General features: G+C 30.9%; 4 protein-coding genes across 4 annotated transcripts; 1 reads left to right on the forward strand and 3 right to left on the reverse strand.

Annotated features, from left to right (window-relative positions):
* Positions 1–452: 452 nt before the first annotated feature.
* Positions 453–4,604, reverse strand: LOC107187487 (alcohol dehydrogenase [NADP(+)]). Its single transcript, XM_015575601.1, has 4 exons — positions 4,536–4,604; positions 2,272–2,442; positions 1,582–1,935; positions 453–899 (listed from the first exon to the last, which is right to left on the reverse strand). The coding sequence occupies exons 1-4, from the start codon at positions 4,602–4,604 to the stop codon at positions 525–527; spliced, it is 969 nt and encodes a 322-aa protein (XP_015431087.1). The 3' UTR covers positions 453–524.
* LOC107187488 (protein ARV1) lies at positions 3,022–9,138 on the forward strand. The gene is made up of 4 exons (XM_015575602.1): positions 3,022–3,038; positions 6,474–6,621; positions 7,721–8,231; positions 8,961–9,138. Exons 2-4 carry the CDS (start codon positions 6,538–6,540, stop codon positions 9,068–9,070), a joined length of 705 nt encoding a protein of 234 aa, XP_015431088.1. The 5' UTR covers positions 3,022–3,038; positions 6,474–6,537; the 3' UTR covers positions 9,071–9,138.
* On the reverse strand, positions 9,136–15,243 carry LOC107187486 (WD repeat-containing protein 37). The gene is made up of 10 exons (XM_015575600.1): positions 15,015–15,243; positions 14,683–14,708; positions 14,016–14,055; positions 12,968–13,243; positions 12,670–12,795; positions 12,202–12,453; positions 11,603–11,822; positions 10,524–10,811; positions 9,623–9,869; positions 9,136–9,310 (listed from the first exon to the last, which is right to left on the reverse strand). Exons 4-10 carry the CDS (start codon positions 13,233–13,235, stop codon positions 9,188–9,190), a joined length of 1,524 nt encoding a protein of 507 aa, XP_015431086.1. The 5' UTR covers positions 13,236–13,243; positions 14,016–14,055; positions 14,683–14,708; positions 15,015–15,243; the 3' UTR covers positions 9,136–9,187.
* A 1,208-nt stretch (positions 15,244–16,451) lies between these two features.
* LOC107187528 (adenylosuccinate synthetase) lies at positions 16,452–26,528 on the reverse strand. The gene is made up of 6 exons (XM_015575647.1): positions 26,272–26,528; positions 21,143–21,245; positions 18,228–18,591; positions 17,303–17,695; positions 16,944–17,200; positions 16,452–16,792 (listed from the first exon to the last, which is right to left on the reverse strand). Exons 1-6 carry the CDS (start codon positions 26,509–26,511, stop codon positions 16,743–16,745), a joined length of 1,407 nt encoding a protein of 468 aa, XP_015431133.1. The 5' UTR covers positions 26,512–26,528; the 3' UTR covers positions 16,452–16,742.
* Positions 26,529–27,007: the final 479 nt, after the last annotated feature.

Genomic DNA, 27,007 nt, shown 5'->3' on the forward strand with positions numbered 1-27,007 from the left:
CGCTGGATCGTGTTGGTGCGCCGGGGTACGTAACATGGCGAGAGAGCGAATTTGTGTTTGCGTGAAAGTACGTGTTCCGGAATGAGGCTCTTACCGAATTCGGCAGCCTTCAACACGCGCGATATAATCAATTGAACGCCTCAACGATATTGGCGTAATAATCGCGATTACTGCGTGCGCGTGCCCCGCAATTCCCCTTCCCGAGCAACTCAGATCGTCACCGAGTTTTCCGGTGACCTCTGGCTTCTTTATAATCGTTTTATGATCGTACATCCACCACCACGTATTTACCGTTCCTTTTCCAACCAATTGTTACCACACACGTGGACCATAGGATTCAAGCTATAACCGTTACATTATAACACCGTAATACGTCAACTGTGTTTTATTATATTTATTATTGTGAGATCAGTGCATACAGTTTTTTCACATTAAAAGGGAAGTGCCTCATGTGGCAATGTGTTTAGTGGCAATATAGTTAGAGTCATGTACGAAATTTAAGTATACCGGGGACAATAAAATATTTAAAAAGGAAACTCAGGATGACGTCGAATCCCTTTCACGAAACTAAAATCACAAACCCTTGCCGATTCTCCTTTATCGAGTTTTTTCAATGTCTCTACATCTTCTGGTTTAAGATTCCAATCGAACAATTGTATATTTTCTTTAATTCTCTGGGTGTTGGTGCTTTTTGGTATAACTGCAATTCCATTTTGCAAAATGTATCGGAGCAAAACTTGCGCAGCCGATTTCTTATATTTTTTTGCTATTTCCAATACTACATTATTCTGTAGCATATCCGGTACCTCTTCGGTTTTCTTCAACATTCTCACAAGTCCACGTGAACCAAGTGGCGAATAAGCCGTTATAGGAATATCTCGTTCCTTGCAATACTGTACCTGCAAAATATCGATTAGTAAGTAAAAACAAATCGGTTACAATTAATTTTCTCTAATTTTGTTTAAAAATTGATTCTTAGATCCTTCTGCAGTTTAGTTCGTGAGAGACTGGGACAAAATATTTGGTACGAACTGTTAAAAGACACGCAAACGACAACGTATACAAATTTTATTGAATCTATTCAATCTATCCTAAATCATATGATAGACCATCACTATACACCTCTAGTTGTCTTCATTTCTACCTCTATTATCATTCTTTTTAAATCCCAAATAAAAATCGTATTTACGCCTATAATTAGGAAGACTTTTAAAACCAACTATACGAAATCTGAAATACAAGCATTAGTAATTTGGAACATTAAAAAATAACCCATATTTTGACCGTATTTTATCATTTGTTCTTATTGCGGAAGGATTGTGGCCGTGTAAACTCGCTAAATGAACAAGTAAGAACGGGCACGAGCGAGGAGGCATTCTCACAATCAGTGGAAGACCAGTTTGGCGTAGAGGAACAAACATTCATTAAGCGAACGACACTACAGAACTGTTCTAATTCTATATTCAAATCGCGCATATCCTTCTTATTGAATTCAATTATTTTATTCACGATCCGATAAATGGTTACATATGTACCTACACGCAACCGAGTACATATATTGAAGCAGAAAGATATACTTACTAATTCCTTTTGTTGAAAGTAGACATGTAACTCAATTTGTAACATGGAAACTTTATTCTTGGCATTGTCTAAAATTCGCTGAATTTGGCGTGAATTAAAATTCGATAAACCAATTGCTCTAGCTCGGCCACATTCCACTTGTTTCTCCATCTCAACCCAAACTTTTACGTGATCAGTACTCTTATCCAGTTTGATATTTCCATTTTCATCTTGCGGATGCAAGTCTTCTCCGGCGTCCTCAAAGCCGAATGGAGTGTGAATTAAATAAAGATCTAAATACTCTAACTCAAGGTCTTCCAAAGACTTCTGTATCCATTTCTCAACGTGTTCAGGCCTGTTCCCGCTAGGAGGAAGCTGTGTAGATTGTTTTTAAAAATATATGAATCCATAAATGTTTTAGCGTTTTCAGGAAGACACATAACATTCAATTTTAATTATTGCAATATTTCGAAAGATTATTTTACGATTTGATCCCACAACGTTAATAATTCCAAGCTTTAACGAATCATTATTTTTAGAATAGTCATTTAAAATATAGTTATACATAAATAGTATAAATCATACATATAAGATTTCTTGTTTATACAATGTATAATAATTTACGTATAATTAAACAACATGCATGACAACAAACTTCACTAGAAGATATATTTGACAATTAAGTTATTGAATTACATTTCTCAATAATACCTTAGTGACGATAAAAAGTTCGGATCGTTTAATCTTCCCAGAATCAATCCATTTCTTAAGAACTCTGCCAATTATTTTTTCATTGTCATATACAGGTGCTGCGTCTATGTGTCTATATCCTGCTTCTAGAGCAGTATTCAAAGCGTTCTCCAACTCGCCTTCGTCAGTTGCCTTAAACAATACAATTTACATAATATTCTCTACTTGTTTACGACACAAAATATTAAAAAAGATGTTATTTGTACTTTAAAACCATTCATAATTAACGGTAAGAATGAAAAGAAGTAAAATCAAATTTATAAAAGAGAGGAACCAATAAAAAGAAGAGAATTACGATAAAAATATATAAATATCCGTTATTATGTATCTAATTCTCTGTAATCTAATAGCCTGTGGTATTGCTACGATTACGACTGTGTCGGTAACATAGGGAGTGACACTCATATGACAAAAAGAAATTTTCGAGTTGCGAAAAATCCTTCTCGCAATCATCATTTTTGTCAAAAAACAACCTAGTTCGAAAATTTCATCCAATTCGGAGCATGGGGGGTTTCGGAAGTACAGCCCGGAAACATTCAAGATACCATCTGTACCTACCTACAGAACTTTAACCGAAAGATGATACCGAGGGTGACCGAGGGTACCACGTGTATGTATGTGTAAATATACAAAGTGACTGCATATTTAAGTGATTCTTAAGTGATGATTTCGGATAAAATTATGATATTATATTTCATTTGAAGTATAATACACACACGAGAAAAGAAGTAAGTTGAAATTTTGTTTCATGATTATTGATAAGTTCAATCTACAGGAAATCACGATACTAACCTTACTTTCACTACTATTTTTCCTTAATGTACTTCTACTTAAAGCATTGCCAATATGTTATTATGATGTCTTTATACGTTATTATAAAGTGTAAAAACTGTGACTAATTCAAAGAAGAAAAAGTTTTTAAAAGTTCATCATATGATGCATGTGAAGCAGTTTATTCGAGAATGTAAGGTTAGGAATCGAATGTTTATAAATGCATTTAGGAATGTTTACCAACTAAAAGTTTTACTGCACTAAGATGCAGATATGTAGTTAACAATAAATGACTCTAGAATTATTTTAGAACTTTGATTTCCTTGTCGTTTATCGAATTATCAATAAAATTTTTAATTTTACGAACGTATCTCAAATAATGAAAAGGAAGCTTTGGTTCATGATGGAACTATGAAATATGAGATATAATAATGGAAACCACATTTTGATGTACTTTCTCCAATATAATTGTTGTACTTAATATAGTTGTGAAATACTATTAATGTAAATGATTTTCTGATTACAATAAATCTAAGGTAGTTTTGCTATGCCACAAAAGAAAAGGATTCTAAAAATTAAGTTTCCACTGTTTTATTGTAATTCAACGAAAATGACTAATTTTTCTGTTTTTACATTTGAAGTTGATACAAATTGAAATTAATAAATCCAACACAAATTTGTCTACAATTACAATAATTGATAAATACAACAATTTTAATTAAAAACAAGAGATTAACCCAGGTATACAATTACAAATATCTATGGTTAAAATACGAGAAGATTAAATTTCTGTAACATGGTATTCTATAGTAATTATCTACCTAGAATTATTTGTAAAACTGTAAAAATTTAGAATATACAAATATATTGTATAATATTTTCTAAGATATTCATATTCTTCAATATTGTCGCCGATGACAATCGAATCTAAAATCGTAATTATAATATACCCATTGTAAACAATAAAAGGAATTGTTTGATAAAAGCAGAAAATTGACGGTCTATTTCGTTAATACATTTGAAATAATTTGAATATACGTAGCAGTATAAACATATTATGCACTTACTAAAGATTAATACAATTGTCATTCGATTTTTAATATAATCAAATTTCGTATAGAGGAAATAAATTTCTATACACTTCTATTCTTATACAATAACTAGACTGCAGATATTTGTATATTTACTATTCTTAGAATACAATGAAATATACACGTTAATAAAACAGGATTAATTTTTTTTTATTTTTAGCGTACTAAACCCATTACTAGAGGAAATAAATTTCTATTTAATTTCAATTTGTCTGCATTTGTTTATAAAAATGTGATTCTGTATAAACATCCGCAGTTTAGCAATAACTTAGTCTTTAAAATGGTGAATTTTTAATTATGCCTATAATAAATTATAACTAGCAAATTAACGAGATCCTCGATAATCAAAACATGTAATTTTACCTGCCACGTTCCAAAGCCTACCGCGGGCATGCACCGTCCGTTCGAGAGCAAAATAGAATACTTCTCCATGATGATTACCGTTGAGTAGCTTTACCGTAAGTCGACTGAAACGAGTTGTTCATTCTCAATCTTAGTCGTTATCCTTCGAAGCGCATGCACTTTCACTCTGAGCATTTAAGTATGTACCTTCAACCTTGAAAAATTCAGTAAGTGGGACATTGTGGGACATTTCCTGATTTTTTCGACTTATGCAGTGTTCCATGACTTTCCAGGTTTATTATTATCTATGTAAAAAAAAGGCAACAAATGTACTCGTAAACTAAACGCAAAGTGTGCAATTTTTTACAAAACTAATCGTACATTAGTACAGAATACTTATTTTCCAAGAAAAGAGAGGGGATATTGAATTAATCGACAGAAATGAATGACCTAATTCGGTGTCCGGGTCCATTTGAACCCAGAATTTTAGAAACTTCACTCACCATTCTAGTTTACAGAAAATAACTGAAGCGTACAGTTGTTTATGTTGCCATTTTATAAAAAAGACCGCCTTTTTTTGAAGATATTCGTTCCAAACACATCTAAAGATAAATGAATAAGATTTTATTATGAGAAACGTGCACCTTCTAAGGGTTAATTGCATCGTCCTATAAATACACTTATAATAATATTCAGAATAAATGTATTTATTTGTGAACACGCAAAATAAGAATTCTGTACGATTGATGTATTTGTAACCCTTTTCGAGGTGTCAGAATTTGTTGTGCTCAGTCTTTCTTCTAATTATTAGAATTTTATATAAATTTTCGAAATGATTTTGAAGAGGACAGTGTATACATATAATCATACTCGAGAATTAGATATAAAATTATATTATGGAAAAGTGTATTTACGAGAAATTATCGTAGAAATGCAATCTATGTAAATATATTTACGTAAATTTCATAATGTGGCATGTATTATACATTTTTTCTGCACAATCAAAATTTTTTATTAGCTAAACTCAGACAAATTTTCACATACCTAGGTCATTGTTAAAATTTTCAAATTATTAAACTAAGGATGAAAAAAAACTACTATTGATAACTGTATGTGTTGAAAAATTATTAACTTAGTTATTAAAAAATATTTATTCCGTTTTATTATTCGAAACCGACAGTATTATCATTGGTTACACACGTACTGTAGATAGATATTTTTCAAACCATGAAAGTGGCAAGGTTAAAGCTTACAACGCTATACATACAGGATGTCTCGCGCATATTGAACTTCTAAATTATTTCCACTGGTATTAAAAATAAGAAAAAATGATCAAGAGGAGTTGATGGTAATAAAAATTGTCCGCCTAAGGTCATTTCGAGGTCACACATTTTTTTGCACGTTATATTCTGTTTTTTATAATGCAAAATTGTAGTCGACATCAAGACGAGTAGAACAACCTAAGACATCATGACGTTAAAATGACTTTGAATAGACAGAAGTGTGTTTAAATCAGGGCAACATCGTTCAATTGGAGCCAACTAATTAATTAATTGCATCAGTTTCGAAAACAGTCACTCCTGCTCCTTTACCAGTAATAGTGTTACAGCTTCCCTTTTGACAGGGCTGAACACTGCCCGTTTCGCAAAATAAATTAATAAGTATATTTTATTTTATACCTCTGTATCAAAATACATCCCGAAAATTTTATATTTATTGTTCAATATTTTGTCTATTATTTGTGCTTTTATCACCTATGAACTTATTAAACTTAATTAACAATATTTGAACACGTAACGTTGTTGAAAAAATAAACTATGAAACAAAATTATATTTTATAAATGTCAAGATAGTTTCACTCGACAAAACGTTTTTGAGGATATTTAGCTTGCATTAAATTTTATTTTCTTTTTTATATAAAGTAATTTGTTATTTTATATCAAATATATTTCGTTTCAGGTAATCCTTGAATATTCAAAATAAGAAATGCATATGATTGCCAAAAGGTATAAATAATTCGGTAATGTATCGTTGTGTGAATTGTGGAGCTGAAGTGGAAGAACTTTACAAAAGTTATTGTCCAAACGTTTTGAAACTATTGAAATGTGTATGTTATCTATTATATCATCATATATGCCTATAGAATGTTAAAAAAAGTGCTTAGAAGTGATTTATAAATACAAATAAATAAATAGTATACAGTAAGGATTAATTTTCGTTTATTTTTACATATGTTTGACATCTTCGTAGAACAGAGTCGTTAACTTTTAAAAAATATCCTAGTTTTGTTCGAATCACATAAATTGTATCCTCAGTTTACTAATGTAATTTTGTGTATATTATTTACTGGTGAAAATTATGATAAATTCTTCAGAACTTCTATGTAATTACCAAAAAATCAAGTCGAATGAACGAAGAAATGACGAATATTATTTGTATTGCAAGAATAGATAACCACTTTTAACTCCAAAGAGTTCCACTTTTCGTCCTCTGTTTAATAAATGCTTTTATTCAGATTTATATTATTTTCCCTGTAAATCCTGAGCCTATTATTTTACACATCCTGTATACTAATACAATCATCGACAAACTGCTTCGTCAATTTTGAACTTGGTGGAAAAAAAACATCACCGAACCAAACATAATCTGTAAGAATGCAGCCTTTAATTCATCGAACTCCTTCGAATGTTTCTACGGTATTAGAAATAATTTAAAAAAAAAAGGAAATGAATAAAACGCCAGAATGTGTACACGACTGAAAGTCTAACAAACGTCACAACGGGGATAGACGATTGAGGCTGTTTATCAGGACGTGTATACAGTAACTGGCAATGAGAATTATTTGTGTCTGTCTGCGATTCTATATAACGTGTTGTAAGAACACTTGTGCCTGTAAATATTTGAACATTTAGAACTTTTTAGCAAAGCATTTTCGGACATAGTATGTATAATCAGTTAATCACAATACGATTTGAAAGTATATTGAACAAAACTAATTTTTGAACTCTTTTCTTTCTTCAAATTAAAACTTAACGAAACTGCCGTGGTACATAATTCATGTTTTTTCTTTCTAAGTCACTTTGTTCGCAATTCTATAGACATGCATAATCATTTACATTGTTAATTTGCTACAAGCTAATTACTTAGACGATTTATATACTCTGTACAATTCTCGTTTTCGTTAAGTGCTGTATTAATTATTTCAGGATACTTGCGACCAGTTGGCTGACAAATACATCGAATATGATCCTGTGATAATCCTAGTTGACTTAATATTACTCGAAAAACGAGCGTACAGGCATCTCCTTTACAATTGTGATTTGAAGTATTGCTGGAAACTAGTAATAATTATCTGGCTAGTCGAATCATTTCGGAATCTTTCTTTATGCGATTACAAAACAAAAAGTATTGAAACACTGAAGACATTTCAACCTATTTTCGATGGGCATTGCAATTTTTATTTAGTCCTACTTCGTACTGCCTTCTCTCTCACTGCTTTCGCTGTTGTTGTGATTCTTCTTACCAAAGTTAAATGGTATTTCGAGTCAAAGAGCCCCGGTAAATATAGAACAGCGCACTTGTGGAAGGCTTTGGTAATAGGGGGATCCTGCAAATTATTAGGATTATTGGAAATCACTTGGGGGCATATATTTTTGGCGCCTCATTATCTTCTCATTTTAGGATACACTCTTCTGTGCCTGCTTACGTCTTATTCAGGTAAGGAACCAATTCCATTAAAAACATAGTGCTGAATACACAGAGACATTTAAAGATTCCTTAAATAGTCGTTATCAACAGACCAATACAGTAAATCATCGATGAGAACATTAAATATTTCATAAACTAATGGTCATCTGCGGCTGAAACAAATATCATTCGCTTCAGAATTTCAAGCCCTATCACTGTGCTAAAATTTATTAAAAAGTCAGCTTTACAACTGGGGACCTCTTCTTGTCAGTGCCTTCGAACACTCATGGGTGATTCACTGTATATGTATACCTTGATGCTGACTCGGCCATCGGCAACGAATACGTAACAATTCTTAGCTCGTTTTAATGGTATCAGAAACGTTAACTTTCGATAACTGAAATTTAACTCCGTTCACTTTCTGTCCTTGACATAATACAATAATTTTATCTTATTTAGTGAAAAAAATTTAATTTGTCACAGTAATTAAAGCGTGGCAAACTTGGTCTTTTTAATCATATTTTGACCACAATTGCATATCCTAAAATCGCATGTACTCACAAATTAAAGAAAAACTACTAGAAAATTGAAATGAAATAATTTTTTAATGTACTTATAAACAAACACAGGTAAAGGGTTTAACAACAGTCTAGTAATTGGTAACTCACATAAAAGTTCAACATGTACCTATAATTTATTATATTCATTACATAGCGTTTATAATTTCGATTCAGTTATTTATACATTATATAATTGCAGTGGTATCCGACAATGGCAAAATGGAGTCTTCGGTCATTCTAGGGATGGGCACACTGGTGTATAACTGTGCATCTAATTTTCTCTCTACAACATTTGAAGTTTCAGACTAGTCTAATAATATACATTTAACAAGATTTATTTTATAATGTTATTTAATTTAAAACACTGTGAAATTAAATAATTGTTTTATGTTTCTATTTGTTGTTTAAATACATGTATTTGTTTTGTCAATAATCCTTAAGATGTACAATACACCATCCAAGAACTAGTCTATCAAAGCCGGAAGAGAACAAATTGCAGACTCCACTATCCTGTGCCCAAGCCACAGACGAAACCATTCTCCGATGACCCTGAAATTAATTCAGCAGCAAACATAGATTTTTCAGTCATTTTAACTTCTGTACTCCGATATATTAAGACAGCATTTTCTATAATTCACTTATGAAATCATTCTGTAGATTTACACGTAAACAAATTTTGTATATTTTATCAAATACTTCTGATAAATGTGCTAGATTGTCGCACGAAAATATTTAAGCTATTATTGCCTTCAATACTGGAATATAATGTGAATTTTATTTAAAATAAAACATCACCCACTTTTCTACAGAAGTTTGACAAATAATGAAGAAATACCTTTAGTATAAAAATTATTTACTCACCTGCCTACTTGTTCTAGGCAATCTAGCTAATCGCTGACCGCTTAGATCAAACAATCTAATCTGTCTATCATCGTGTGGAATCGCAACAATACCAGTACTAGAAACAGCTAAACGATTCACAGCGCTGTCACCTCGAATTGTAGCTAAAGGACTTCGTATATTTCGTAATTCCCATACTTTCACAGTTCGATCATCTGAGCCTGAAACGATTTTATCTTCGCGCGTGAAAACGGCGGATGTTACTGTCCTAAAAAGAACAATTTAAAAGTACTTTATAACAGTCGACTGATCCAAACAAAATTTTTTGCAATCGGTAGAATACATTCATATGAAGTTTGATTCCTTATTTTAGGCACACCTTGTATACATACACAAATAATATCGACTGATAATCTTTCTAATTATAAACTGCGTTTTTTACTGATATATAGAAGCTCCTAACAACTGTCCTTAGTTTCGTACTTTATCTACGCAATTTCTTGATATTTTTAAGTCTCAAAGTATCTTGACAAGTAGGAAAACATATTCAAGTGACTAAAAATTATTTTCAAGTTTAAGAATTCAATGTAAGAATGCTACCCTTTATTATTTTCTGTTACTTGAGCTTATTGCTGTAGAGATTTTCATTCTTTTATTTTCGAACGCAGTGCTGTCCGACATAAATTGCGGAGCTTCACTCTACCGCCATTGAATCCTCTACTCTGCTTCCATACCTTCTTTTACTTTTTTATCTTTAAGCAATCTCTAAGCAAAAGTACACATATAAGTAACAAATAAAATAGAATACAAATTTGGTACTACAAAAATTTTTTGTAAATAAATAAAAATTTGTTCTAAGAAACTATTTTTTTTAAATATAATTTATAACCATTCTTAGGTAATGTAAACTTGATTAACTTACTCTGTGTGTGCCTGAAAAACGGAAACTGAGTGAATAGGTTCTCTGAAATCCCATAAACGGAAAGTACTATCTTTGCTTGAAGTGACGCATAGTCTTTGTGTATGATGAGTAGAAACATGAGAGAGTTCTTGATCATGACCACATAATGTATGGATAATTTCTCCAGTTTCAACATCGTAAAGATCTGCAGTTCTGTCCCAAGAAGCAGTTACGACCTGTTCTCCATCAGGTAACCAGTCTGCAGCCATTACTACACCTGTATGACCCACAAATTTTCGCACTGGGGTTCTGTAATGTTTAAAAAATTTCACGTTTCTATTTCGTTACACAAGAAGAACCACGTGATTAATATTCATTACCATCTTATTTTTATTTAATCAAATTACAGAAGTTGTAAAATAGAACTTGTAAGATAATACAAATATTTGTCCAAGTATTTTTAACAACCCTGAAATGCTACTCATATTTTTTTTATATTAAAATACATTAGAGTCTGGCTGAGAATTCACCCACGATAATAACATTCCAGGGTTAAAAAAGACATCAAATAGATGTTTTGAGCACAAATGAACTATTGAGATTAATAGACGATATTCTTGCAAAAAAATAAACCATAAATGTAAACATTTAAAAAAATTCGAGTTCATAATCAACCTACAAATGAAAATTCTAAATTTATAAATAATTCGATACAAGAACAGCTATTTTATACAAATAAATGCATTATTCATTTACAATCTCTCTAACATTTATAAAAATTATATGAAAATATTATAACGATAAAATACATTGCTGTATGACTTGAAATAATCTAATTGAGTTTTGCCAGTTTATTCAAAATATCCTCAATCAAGTGAGATGAAAATTATATAAATTTTGTTTTTCTTGTAATGTTCAGACAACTTTATTTGGGCGGCCTAAAAGTTATAGCAGATAACATGCGCGACCAACGACTGTGATCCATTACAAACAAATGGAAATAGAATATCTGGAACTCTTTCGCGAAGACTACTGTATTTCGTTTTCTTCTTTATTAAGAAAGTTATGTATCTATATGCTAAAGTGAAAGAAGTAACTACCTCAGAGTAGGCGGTTCTTCTTGTTCCTCGTTTATAGGAATTACACCACTGACATTTTTGTCGCAGCTTAATGCTGAAAGTTCTTCATTCGAACTTTGCCTTTTAGGAAAATCCCAATCAACGGCCGCTTGCCACACATGGGCAGAATTATCTCCACTAGACGTTAATGCTAATTCTTTGGTTGGATGAAAACGTACTGAGTTAACGGAACCAGAGTGACCTAAACATTTAATTATAATATGTAGCGTATTAAACGATTTACAAAACATTTCTATCGATCAATCATAATCTTTGCAATTTAAATCTGTTATTTAGACTTAATAATTTCAAAAATATTTGCAATAAGTTATTTTACAACATAAATCTAAGCTTAGATAAATTAATCGTGCTTAAGAACCGAGGATTCAAATATCGGTTTCGATCCCAGAGCCGAAAAACCCATAAGATTAACTAGTGCCTTTTATAAAATAATTTTTCATTACAAAATATGCAAATTATAATATTAGGAAAGTGTTGATGCTTATTAAAAATTTATAACCCAAAATATGCAAAGACTATACAAAGTGCCACACAGATATGTGGTGCATATATTAACAAACCTATGTATTGAAGAAGACAGCGACCACTGTCTACCGCCCAAACTCTAACAGTATGATCAGCAGAAGCTGTAGCAATAACTTGACCTAATCTTCCAACAGAAACTTCCCAAACACCATCTCGGTGACCAGAATATTCTCTTTGCATGCTACAACTCATAGTCGGCGTTTTGAAACTTGAAACTATTTTACTTGTTTGTGCTTTCAACTTGTTAGAAGTTGTTTTTGTTTTCTGTGCTGAATTGCCTGCCATGGCTGCAGAAGAAAAAAATATTATATTAAAGTATAAAAAAAATTCTACAAGTAATCATAATTTAACATTTTTTTAAGTAAAAATATAAATTTATACATTTGGCTAAAGACAGTAACTATAATTCGACGTATAAATAATGTCACAAGAGCTCTACGCAAAAGTGATCAATATGTTCTATGTTTTATGAATCAGTAATTTTACACAATTAATATCCTTACATTTTTGTTTTGAAAGACTTTTTGTATCTGGGAAATCTGCAACATCCCCAAGAGGTAAGCTCCGTTCTCCAGAACCATAACATTCTCTTTCAAGCTTTTCATTAAGAGCATCAATTTTCTCTTGCACTGTATCAAGTAATATTACACAATTTAATAATATTGTTTGAATATTTTTGTCAAAGAATATAATTGAAGGTATGAAAATGAGAATTTTTAATAACAGAATGACTAATAAGAAAATGTATTTTGCATGCATAAACATTAAAACTATTATACTGTTATAATACAAGGTTCATACATCCCGAATTTTCTGTATAAAGAATTTCAAACTCCTTTTCTATCTGCTGAAACAAATCTAACAACCGACATCGTAAAGTTGGAGGCAATACACTGTCATCAGGGTCTATACGAAAAGCAGCATAGTGAACTGCATTTGGTTGTAGAGGAGTGGAACCACTTTGTGACTGCAATTCTGTATCTGTACTGCTTTGCACTCTTGGAATGGAAATTCGTTTAATTTTTCCAGAAGTTTTATTTCCAGTAGCTATAGACGGTTCTCCTGGCATCTTTCACTCTGAAAGTTTAGAACTTTCCATATTTAAACATTCGTACAAAAACAATAAAGAACTATTACCACTTATAATAATAGTAAATGTATATAAATCAAATATATCCAACATTCAAGAATGGAGATTGTGGTAAACCTTCTTCCTGATTATTCTACACAGTGAAACTTCAGCGATTATATACTTCTAAGCCATGCTGTGTACTTTTTAAAATGTAAGTAATTCATTCAGTACCATTTCTACTTAATTAAACCAATTTATTGCAAATTAATCTTTGATAGCTTAAATTATAATGCCTGAACTTAAATTAAAATGTTTAAAAAAACTGAAATTAAATTTTACCCATATATTGTGTCCTTAATGCAAAATAAACAAAATTCATTGTTTTGTTACATGCCCAAATTTACACTTTATGAAATATTGAATAATATTTCTCTACTATTTTTAACATCAGATGTACTCAAATATAACTTAGTTTACATAGGTCTACGAATACAATGGTTGCATATTATATGGCAGGCCTGCACAGTTGAAACTATTACTAACAAGAGAATTCTTCGTTGTTTCAAAACAGTCAAGAGCAAAGCCATGAATAAGTGATACATACAACATTAAACGTAACAACACTAATACGATAATACAAGTTCAACGTAACAACACTAATACAAATGCATTTACATACTACAATAGGCTTGCAATTATGTTCACAGATAATCCTACTACAGAATAATTGCTCCTAAAAACATAGCTTGCATGCTTCTGAATACTCTTTGTTCTTACTTGCTGACAATTGCTCCCAAGAGCCACAATTTATACAGGCCTGTTATACGAAAAGAATAATATGAGATATTTAATACTAAGGATAATACCAATTGACATATTTTAAAACTTTACTAGATACTATTGACATTATTTAGAAACATAAATTATTTTATATGTAGCTTATTATTTAACAGAAAGTCATAATTATTATCATTAGTATAATTATTACATTATTTAACTACCAATAACAAAAATTCATTACATTTAGAAAATTAAAGTACATATTATAACATTCTGCATGTGAAAGAACACCCGTTGCTTGCAGAAATATCTCGATAAACTCTGTAGTAAATATTACTGATATCAAATTCATAATATTATATATTCATGTTCCATATTATACCTACTCATATAATAACTTTATTTGATTATCAAACTAAAAATAAGAATACCATTTTATTCCTACCAACAAGAGTCTTATAAGTTTATATAAAAAAAATGATAATAATAATGACCAATATTTGCACATCATAAAATTTAACCTTTCTTTTTATGATTGTTTTATATACTATGTATAGTTAATATAACTTATGCATAAGAGCAAAGTTTATTTTTTGTTTAATTTAATAGAATATAAGTTAAAAAATACATATGCATAATAATGTTAACTACTGAATGTACTTACCATGTATCTGTTTTCTTGTATTCGTTCTTGAATAAAGATATATCACCATGTAAATTTATATAATCATACTTAAATCTTTTACATATACATAATTTAAAAAGATAATAGACACTTTGAAAAAACACACTTTACACACATATTAGGTTAATAAATAATGACGAAAACAGAATTAAGCAACACGCATATGTACATATTAACAATGATTTTAATTAATCAAAAAGAATAGAAATTGAAATAAAGAATTAGTTATTTTGCATTCACAATTTATGGCAGTCATTCTATATTCTATGTCAATCGAAATTTTAAATGTCCAGCTGATTAAATCGTCATACCTATCTTACCATAACAGCTTCGTATCTGTGAAGTCCGTCATTTACCCCGTTAAAACATAACCCAACTGATAATTATGACAGTTATGTTTAATAGTGATCTCTTAATTTAATGTAAACGTAAAACCCGTTCATTAATTATGAAAACAAATGTGTTACCGACAAATTTAATTATGAAGTGACATTGTCATGTGTATGACGTAAAAAACACCCGTGGTTAATACACAGGGTGTAAAACTAAATGCGTTGTAGCACAATACAATGCGTCATAATGTCTCTACAATGTATGTAAGTCTCTATGTATACGCAAGTACATATTTTTTCTATCTTATATGTAGTATTATTACGAAAACAAACATACAAAGAAAACAATTCCTGTAATATTCATATATTTACTATACTGAATATACAGTATATTAAGAATATACATATATAAAATGTACTAATTTCTTCGTACTAAACAATTGATTAATTCGGCCGGCTTAACTGTTATAATTTTATTTCTTAAGTCACTATTTATTTTTTTGTTTATTTTGTGTTTTATTTCTTATTACAAATACTAAATTGAGTTTGTAACTGATGACCACAGATGTATGTCAAAAGATCATGATATATACATATTTACATATCTATATGTTTCTACAAAAAAGGAGAAATAAAATCCTGAATTCTTATTTACTTTCCAGCAAGTTAATAGCTCACCTTTTTCTCCTCGGTGTCTAGGACTTTGTTCAAACTGAATATATGATGTAGTCCACGTGGAATTAGGAATGGTTTAAGTTATCATTTTTTGAGTTTAGAGTTTGTTTAAGAGATACAGGACTTTCAATTTTGCGATTTATGCCCATTTTCGTGAAAATTAATTGTACTTATAAATTTTTCTCTTCGAAACTACTTATCGTATTCGATTGATTCTTATTTTCTTTTAATTAAGAAGAATCAGTCTTCCCGAATAAATTTTGTTCAGGTCGAAGAATCATTTTTGCATTACTGAAAATTATTAACAAATTTTTATTTTGCATGTTTCGGCTCGAGGTCGCGCTTATAAAAATCCGAAAAAAATACTACCGTATCCGTTGAAGTGTTTTCCATAAAATAAGCCTATCAATCGGGCGGTACAGTTCATATGAACGTCACAGTAAACTGTTAAAGACCTCAGTTGACCCTCAGAAATTATGAGAAGACAAATGACCCTCAGAAATTATGAGAAGATATAACAAAATATGTATTAAAATAAACAATACAGTTTACTTTTGTTACAAAATAATTATTAACTAATATATGGAAGCAAGTGATAGAAATTATAACAGTTATATAAAAACTAACCAATGATTAAATGTAACAAAATTAATGAATATATAAATAACACAAAGAAGAAATGTATCATCTATATTGTTTTACTTAAGAAAGATGACAAGGATTGCGTATTAAGTGAAACAATTTTCAAATAAATATATTTTAATTAACGTGTCTTATTTTACATTCAAACAATGGATAACATGATTCACATGAATTATCCAGCAAGGAAGAGCTCGAAAAAACGAGGCTTGTATTCTTCAATTATTGAGTACTACTAAAATTCAAAAGCTTAATGCTATGATTCTCTTTGTCATGTACCCCTGTGCGCTTGTTCCATTAATTCTTTTAACAAATCAAATATATCGCCAAACGAGCAACGAACTGAATGAATCGACAAACATATTTGAATGCATGTATCTGAGAAGTGTAACGTCAGAGTGTAATTACACTTTCTCGGCCTGCTCCCACTCCAATCCATTTAACTGAAATCAACATTTTTATTTAACAAATAGTATTAAAATAAATCTATAATTATGAAAGGCAGTTAAGTTATAAATATAATTATAAAATACTATTGAACAATGTACAAAAGTAACTACAAGAATTGATAAGTAATATTTTATAAAATATTACCTGGTATACTCAGATGTTCCTCTATTAGTTGTATATATTTCCTAGCATTAGATGGCAATTTTTCTAATGATCGTACACCTTCTGTCGTAGACTGCCAACCATCGATAGTTTCATAAATTACCTCTACTTTTGCTAAATCCGAAGTACTACTTGGAAAATAATCAACTTCTTTTCCGTTTAACCGATATCCCACGCCAATTTGAATTTTTGGAAGAGTATCTAGTATGTCTAACTTTGTCAAACATATCGACGTATATCTAAAATGAATAAAAATAAGCGTTAACAGTTTTAATTCACATTCTTCATCTTTTCGTTCATAAACAGGATTTGAGTTTAATAATACGTCGAATTTTCCTTACCCATTGACCATTGCAGTGAATTTGAGGAGGGGTAGGTCCAACCAACCGCAACGTCTTTTTCTACCGGTAGTGACACCAACTTCGTGACCTCTCTTTTGTAAAATCTCGCCTGTGGCATCTAATAGTTCAGTAGGAAACGGTCCATCGCCCACTCTTGTGGTGTATGCTTTAACAACTCCGATAACTTCTCCAATATAAGATGGTGGAAGTCCAAGACCAGTACAAACACCACCTATACTACAGTTAGAGCTGGTAACATAGGGATACGTTCCAAAATCTATGTCCAACATTGCAGCGTTTGCACCTTCTACTAAAACTTTTTTTCCTTCACGTAATACTTGATGTAAATACTGAACAGTTTCTTTTACTAGTGGTCGTATTCTTTCTGCATATCTGCAAGCAAAAGAAAAATAACGTCCTTCCTTCAATAACAATCTTTGACTTTGGGAATAATATACAGATTAATTATTTGACTGTAAGATATTTTGAAACTTATATTCAAAAAAGTAATAATAATATGAATATTATTACATTTTGCTGCTTCTGAAAATAAATTAGTCACAGAGTGCTACTGCCACACAATTTGCATTTATTATCAAAGAATGCTGATGAAATTTGTTTGCTTATTTAAAATCATTTACCTACTTTTTTACTCTTTGCATAGATGACTAATTCTTTCAATTGTTGTTAATGTTTTAGGATGTAAATCTTTGCATTTTCTAATAGACATAACATAAATCTAAACGACAATTGATTCACACGTTTTTTCAACCGTCTTCTACAAAAAAAATGTTCACTTCAAGGAATGCTAAACTGGTATTGGAATTAAATTTCTATTGAAATGTTAACGTTATTATTACTTAGCACGTGTGTTATTTTATTTTTTCAAAGTTCTGTTCAAAGTAAGTAATGCAAGAATACGTACTCTTTGTACCGTTGAAGCTCAGCTTTTACATCAACTTGTAGTGCGGGAAACATTTTCTGATACGATGTCACCAGCGATTCAAATTTTTGCGAGAACTTATCAAAATTTCCAAGAAGATCGCCAATTCTAAGTCCATTTCTAGCTGCTTTGCTCGAGTACGTTGGTCCAATTCCTTTCTTAGTAGTGCCAAGAGACTGTGTACCTTTTTCCAATTCTTGAAGACCATCAACTTGTTGGTGGAAATCGAAGACCATGTGCGCACGATCGGAAATCACTAATTGTTCTTGCCAGTTTTTTAAACCTTTCGCTTCATTGCTTTCCAATTCCTCAAAGAGACCTGGCAGATGTATTACTACCCCATTCCCTGAAAAATATTCATTATAGTAAGAATCGCTTATCTACCCATTATCAGAATATTTAAAAGCTGTCAAATATAATTAATATTCAATGTATTTTTTATTTTATAATACAATACCGATAGTTTTATGTCGAAAATGCATCAAAATTAATAAAAAAAGACAAGTCTTTAGGTTGATAACAAAATGTTTCAGAATTTAGAAACATAGGTTTAAAAAACAAAAAAGTGGTAAAAACTATTTTAACTGACATACCACATGTTATCACAAAGTACAATAAAATAAAAATATAAATGCAGGTATGTATTCTGTATTAGATATTAGAATATACCATTTGAAGTGTAATAAACTTTTAAGTATTCCCATAGTATATAAACTACATGTTTTGTTAAAAACAATTTTCAAAAAACATATATATTTCAAACTTGTGATATACTACACAATTCATTTAACAAGTTGACAGCTGTGGAGGTCGTCCACATGAAAAATGTTATTCCACACTCATTTTATTATCTCGTGCAGAATCAACCTTTTTCGAATTGTTTCACCCGTTATAGGACAGCCCGTAGGAACTTATTGTTTTTAACGCATTATATGCTAGAGAGGCTTCGAATATTCTATAATTTAATTTTTTATGTGACAAAATATATCTTACTAAACATTTCAGATTTAATTGCCAATGTAAAAGGCAAAGATATCAAAGATACCCAAAAAATACCAATCAAAAATAAATTTAATATTTCATTATACTTTTAAGTGATGATAGCATCATTCAAACGACGATAAGAATATCCCGGCGTTAGGAAGGAACGTATAAATTGTATTAAATGCTGATTCCGTTCATGAAGTATCTTCTACATACATACATATTTGGTTACGGCCTGTACGGACGTCATACTTTGTCGGAGAATACAACGAGAATCACCAAAAATAGAACACTTCTCTACCTCCCTTGGTTTTAACACTAGAACTACCAGCACTGAACTTATATACTAAATGAAATACCTAGTTCAATGTAGTAATATATTATATACTATGCTGTAATAATAAAGTATAACATAAAGCGTATAATAAATTAAGAAACAAGAGCACCTTTATGATTTCAGTAATTAGTCTTCCTTAAATTTAATTCAAGATCCTGGTAAAAACTATCTTTTAACAGAAGGATCATGAACTATTTTTTCACAATGTTCGCATAAAGATTTGCAGTCTGTTAGTGACATTTTCACGAGTTTGAAAAACATACACATGGCTATGAAATTACAATGCAGATGATTTAACAGGAACGATCGATGATTGTTACAAAAATAATAAAATAAACGTTATGAGTAGCGATGAAGTCATCGGAAGAATTGAGGATTGCGTGAACAAAGATCACGATGAGAAGGACAATAGTGTAATTAATGTTTTCACACATTCTAAAGTGTTCATTGATTCGTAAGTTATACAGTAGCATGTGCATAAATAGAAAAAATCTCATAGAAACATTAACTTTGGTAAATATACACAATTTATTAAGAAAACAATAATTAAGACGTAATTGTATAAGGATCATTCAATTATTTCATTTTCGAAGCATTGATGAGAGTAGGCATAATTCGAGATTACATTTATAATTAACGTCATAATACTAGGTAATCATAGGTCTAAAATGGATTGAGATGTTTACAATGAAAGTTTTATTGTAAAAAGTGTTGGAACTGTTGACCGTTATTGTTGATACAGACATCAAATTAGTTGAACAAGTGATACACACACATATTCTAGTGTACATCTGGAGATTTTTGCATATGCAGTAATGATAGTTCTTCCATGCTTTCCGAAGTCGTCTTTGGTTCAATAAAATTCAATAAAACACCGTTTACACTAAAACTTTCATTACAAATATCTCAATCCACTTTAGACTTATTATGCCTTGATACGTATTCATTGAATTTTTAATGCGTATTTAATTTCCGTAAAGAAATATAGGGTATTCCATTTAAAAACTTTCAAAACGTTACGTGCAAATAATGTAGAAAAAGAAAAAATATACTCTAACGTATGTTCTATTTGATACAATGCAACTTTGGTTTGAAACATTTTTCCGCACAACCAGTAATTAACGTGTAATTTGAAATCGTCGATTTAGCTGCCTTACCCTGTATATTAACACCATACCCCACGGATGACGCTTCTTTGCGTCAAACTGTGAACAGCCTTGTTACCGATGACGCAAAAGACCGTTAACTGCCTATCGAGCACAATAATCGACACGCATGCGATTTCAATTTCAGTAGAGACTACGAAACGATGGTACCAGTTCGTCGTACAGAAATCAAAACTGATCTTTATTCGTATACCGTCGAAAAATTTCAAAACATGACATATAGAAGCTATAATTAACGAAGATTAGAAAGAAATTTGCATCTTTTTTTCCCTCATTTATACTGCCGGTACTAGGTGAGCGTACTAAACGGATTGGTCCCAGTCAATAATTTAAGGAAGTTATTCGAATTACAATTAAAAATGCCTAGACTGGAATTTTATTGTAAACGGTCAAGATCGAAAAATAATTACCTATAAGCGACGTACACCTAGAGTTGATTATCCCACTAGGCAGAAGATGGAAGTGAAACTCCGCACCGTCTACTACAACAGTATGCCCGGCATTGCTTCCTCCCTGTAAAATTGAAATTTTTCTTATGCTCCTAAATACATTTCTCTCCTTTTTTTTTTTTATTAATATTTCGTACGTTATGATGTATTCTAATAGTTTCCGGTATGAAGAGTTAAAAAGTTAAATTACAGTTAAATGAAAACTATTTTCTTGGATAAGTTTGATGATTCTGAGAAATAATTGAATAAAAAACATGATTTCTTGCGTTCTATAAAAAGAAAAAGATGACTTTAAAAAAAGAGAAATTCGAACGTTAATAAGAAAGAGAGAGAGAGAGAGAGAGAGAGAGAGAGAGAGAGAGAGAGAGCGTAATTTAGAAAATTGAAAAGAAATTTTTGTACTAAATTATATATAATCCTTTTAAAGTCTAATTATACTTTAAGATACATTAATTATACTTCCATAAGTGTAAATATATGCGTTCCTATACTCAAGTGAGATTAATTCTTAACTACAGACGATAACTCAATGTTATCTTTTGTCGCCGTGTTTGAAAATAGTGTGCTATTTACTGTCAATTGAAGAGACTCACACGCAAAAGCTTCCGAAATTCTCCACTAGATTCTGATGGTAAACTAAAACTTCAGGTTCGTCTCTGAGACTGGTGGTTAAGGATTAATTTGTGTAATTCAGGATGTGCTCATATATATGCTACGTTCATTAACACTTTCAAAGATAATCCGCCAAGGACATGGACGTGTAGACAGAAAAATACACATACCTTCGAAGCATGCAAATCGAATGAAATAATTATAGTGGACAAACTTGTTTCAGTGCATTTATCATATGCATCCATTTTTCTCATGGAAACAGCCTCTTTTTAATCGTTTATGTTGAAAAATACATATGTATAAAATGAGATATGTATACAGGGCGTGGCAGTATCAATGGTACAAGACATAAAATGAAGTTTTTTTTTTTTTTAATTCAAGGCTTTGTTTACCTCTAATGTAACTTGGTTAGCGTGCCCGTTTTATTTCTTAAAGGTTCTAGTATTTATTGCAAGTACTAATTGTAGAAAGTTGATTGTACGAACATCAGATAAATTTTCGAAGTCGAAAAAATTTATTTTACAATTGCATACATATGCATTTATACCATCAGCAATGCCGCACAGAGTATTGAGTAATTAAATATCGAATATTTCGTAAATTCTATGTCGTACAATTTATGTGATACAATACGGAGTAATCGAATACTTCTCTGATCACTCGATTCGATTATATTTTTTTTGGTGAGCCTTCGAAAACGATTGAGGTTTCTGAAATTGTATGAAATGTATTTTGTCTGAACCTAAAACTGTTCGAGATAACTATGTATATTTTCATCCCTCAAAATCGGGATATTACTACTCCTTTTAAGCGGAGCGCGAAGCTTAGGGAAGCTTAAAAAATTCAAACGAATTAATATGATATTTGAAAGAGATGGTGGACAAAATAAAAAACGATTCTTTCGCTGAATTGTACTTCTTATCTAAGTTATAAAGAACTTCAACTAATTGTGAAAAAAATACTTCGATGTGACTTGACACAGAAATAAATCACGTGAAAATATTCGACACACATTTTTTCTATAATTCACATTAATATTACAGGAGTGGAAATATTTTTTGAATTTCCGAAATGGTAAAAGTTCAATGAAGACAAAACCTAATGGCGAAAAGGAAGGAAATAGCGAGGACAATAATATTATTATAAAGCTGTCGATAAAGCTCAATTTTGAGAGAGAAGCACTGCAAAATTAAACATTGCCTATTGATACATTTGGTCTCATTTTTACCAGAAAAATTTCGTTAATGCGCGATAAATACTTTCCAGGAACTGGAACAAAAAAGGTAAAAATTTAACTTTGTACGCAGGTATATTTGATCGCACTTGACCGAGAATTGCTATCAGATTAAGGCCATAATGAGTTTGTTGTTCTGAGCGATTCTTGGAAAAGGTGAGGATATCGATTTGTAAACAGGGAAGGGGAGGATTTTGTGTAAACACGGAAGAAACACTGCAGATATTATTACGAGTATAACTTCAAATTGTCTAAATAACTTCATTTAATAACAAAATTTGATAATGGTTTTGACTTTCAATTAAATAACAAAAAATATAACTTTTTGAACCTCGTTCATTGTAATCCTTGCGTAGGCAACTGGGTACCCGAGTACCCAGGTACCCATTTCTAAATTTCCTTTCACAACTTTTTATGTTCCTGTTTAAAACAGCACTTGGTATATTATAGGAAGGGAAAATTAAGAGTTTCGGAAAAGTATGAAAGTAAAATTATCTATGTTGATCTAATCTGTCAGAATGGGAGTATTCCGGTTGCTCAATAACCAAGAATATTTTGGTTGCCCACACAAGGATTAACAGGCTGTAAAACCGTGAATCTACATAAACATTCTTAAATTTAATTAAATTTTCACCCAGATGCGTCAGCTATAAGTGCATGAAATCCGCAGTTTAGTAATAAAAAATCAAATTTCTGTTACACTAATGCTTAATCTATTAAAATAACATTCGACATTGCTTTGAAATCATTTAGTCATTCAACGTTAATGCTCTATTTCGCTCGCTCATGGTGCGTATATCGTCTTTTGCTATCTTCAGCAAATAGAAGACGCCAGGCTATGCTCAAAACCTCAATAAAGGAAGTTCCAGACCACAAAAATCGCCCGCAAGCGATTCGTCGTATGCAAAAATTTGTCGATACATTACTGTACATATATAGTAACCCACGATAATCTGTTAACACCTTGAGGATCAGGAATGCAAATTTATGTTCGTGTGCAACCAATACTATACGACTGAATATTCAAATTTATATTCCAGCAAATTATCGTGGCATGTGATCGTTACCTCAGAGTGGACAAATTTCGTCTAATTTTGTTTTATACAGTACTTACAAATCCACGTGGCTCTGTAGGACCAATTTCCAGCCATAGACAATCAGTATAGGTAAAGTTCCTTTATATGAAAGGACTAAATACCAAAGAAATAAGGACTACTGATTACATTGTTTCAAATAAATGTTTGTTACAATAATAATGCCTTTGGTTCACTCTTATCGTGAAATATGCCAGCGATCACTTTAAACTTCGAGCAAACCACACTGGTCTCAAGGCGCTACCGTTTTTTAATGATCCTTTTTTTTTGTAATCATAGAATTCGTCAGATAAAACCGGTTGGACAAAGATAGAAAATAAAACATATCGGATATAAGTAAATACCCAGTACTCGGAAAGAACTCACATTGGTAAAAGTTCTAAGCGGTGCTGAAAGAAATATTTGCAGAAGTACGAGTAAACCTATCTACATAAAATCTTGCCATGATCTCACCGCGTCGAGATCCATATTCAAATCAAATCTGTACTTGATAAGAAAAAACTCATTAACGTAATACGAATAAAAATTTTTCAATTAATTAATCGTAAGGAAACAGTACTTATGATAGATCATGGGATGTTAACAAATAAAAATATTATCTATGTATAACTCTTCAGCGTCATTGATTCTATTTTACTTGATAAGCAAAGTAAAATGTACCCAACTGTTTTATCAATACGTGGCGTGACTTCGAATATCGTGCATAGCATTTACATAGTACACTATAGCCCTACAATGTATAACTCAGTCTTTTACACAGCATAAGTATATCTCTTCGCAAAATAGTCATATGATTATTACACAGTGTGAATAAAAGTAAATAAATGTACAAGTACCGTTTAAATACAGTTTAAAATGTCCTTTAATTACAAGGTGAATAAATTACGAAATTGTCTTATTATATAAACACAGCAATTATTAATTGGTATGACAAAAAATATTTTTTAGATATTATTGAAATGAATAAGAAATAAATATGAACTAATCTTTGAAATATAATATGTACAAAAATTTTATAAGAAATCGATTTTGCTTAATTAAATTCTATAAATGTAGTATGTCATTTTCTACAATAGTAAATTATATTGCATTATTGAATATTTAATAAGAAGTTATCTTTAGCAAAATCAATTGCATTAATTTTAGTCCCTTTGAATGTTAACAATTCTCCCTTTATTTCTTGGTCAAAGTTTATACACAAATTTCTTTAATTTGGTAGAATAAATTACAGTTGAAAGATAAGTAATGAAAATAAGTTTTGTACGTACATTTATGTGTGTTTCTTTAAATACTTATAGTAAGTTTTGTTACAACATGGAAAAGTATCATTACATCATACATATCATCCAGTCATTAACAATTGACTAAATAGAACATATTAAGGAACGAAATTTTAAATACTTCAATACAACAATAGAGATAAGAATTTTATTATTAACCGCAAAAGTGGTGTTTTTAGATTGTGACATGTATTAACGTATATGTAATAATTATTTTTAATACCATCAAATGAGACTCATTTTATCTAATGAAAAATAATCATAAGTTCTATGACTACAATAAAATAAATACACGAATCAAGATTAAAAAATTCTAGAGCTGTAGAAGATGTATGTATTTAACTTTTATATATACTATAAAGATATACTTGCATAAAATTAATGAGCAGAAATATATATAATGGAGTTAACAAAAATATATTTTGAAATTACATCTTATCATGAAATTCTTGTATTAAAATAAAAATGGCAATTGTCATGTGAGTAAAGCAACAAAAATAGAAAGCAATTGCACACATTCAAATTAAATCATGAAAATAGAAGAAGCATTTGAATAATCACGTGCTAAGGAAGGAAGGAAGGGAGTTAAGACGAATAGAGAGAGATAACGGGAGACACGAGAGGGAAGAGAAGAAAGAAAGAATGAGAGAGAGGGAGACAGAAAGAGAGAGAAAAGAGGAAATGCTTCCACTACAATTTCAAAATAAATAACAAAGGGAATGAAAAATATATTAACAATCTTAAAGAAACTACACTAGTCTCTTTCAGTAATTGACAAATAAATTAACTGTAATTTAAACGCAACGGTGCGCGTGTGGGTTTACATTTCAAAAAAACTGAAGATGATAAGGGAAAAGATGGCGGACTCACCTGACACCTGCAGACGACGTCAGCATCCATTGCAAGCATATCAACGACCTTGCCTTTACCCTCGTCGCCCCATTGTGCTCCAAGAACGACAGTAACTTTCGCTGAAGCATTTGATAAACGTTGTTTTTTTCTTGGTGAACCGAGAACGCTGTCCCCATTTGCTTGTTGGACGGAACGCTGCATCTTCGAATACGAGTGTTCGTAAATTTTTGATGAATTGAACAAACTGCGCGCGCACATGCAAAGACGAGATTCGCCGCGCGACTGCTCCAATATAATCCGATGTAGAATGATTCAACTAGCTTATATTTCCCGGGCGAATGTAAGGACATCTAGTAGGAAAATATAGGGATTACGTAAATGAAAGATGATGTAGAATGTAGATCATAGATCCATTCACGACCACTATAGTACAACGTAAATTTGAACTTATCAGTTTTTTATGTGCATAATAAAAACACTTGATACTCTCATTGTATAATTGAACAAAAAAACAAGACAAATTGAAATGCTCAAAATTACTTCCTCGTGATTGAAAACAAAGTTAGTCAAAGAGTTTTATTAATAACATTGTTATCATACCTTATATTAACCATTCATATTAAAAATAAACCTGAAGTAAACAATAATGACGACGTTCATGTCACGTGATAAGACTCTTATTGCTCCACGTTTCTCTAGGCAAGAGCGTACCGCGCTTTTAAGACACCCGAGCATAATTCAGTGTTTGGTAAGT

The sequence above is a fragment of the Dufourea novaeangliae genome, unplaced genomic scaffold (assembly GCF_001272555.1).
Source record: "Dufourea novaeangliae isolate 0120121106 unplaced genomic scaffold, ASM127255v1 scaffold89, whole genome shotgun sequence".
In the NCBI taxonomy this organism is placed as follows: Eukaryota; Metazoa; Arthropoda; class Insecta; order Hymenoptera; family Halictidae; genus Dufourea; species Dufourea novaeangliae.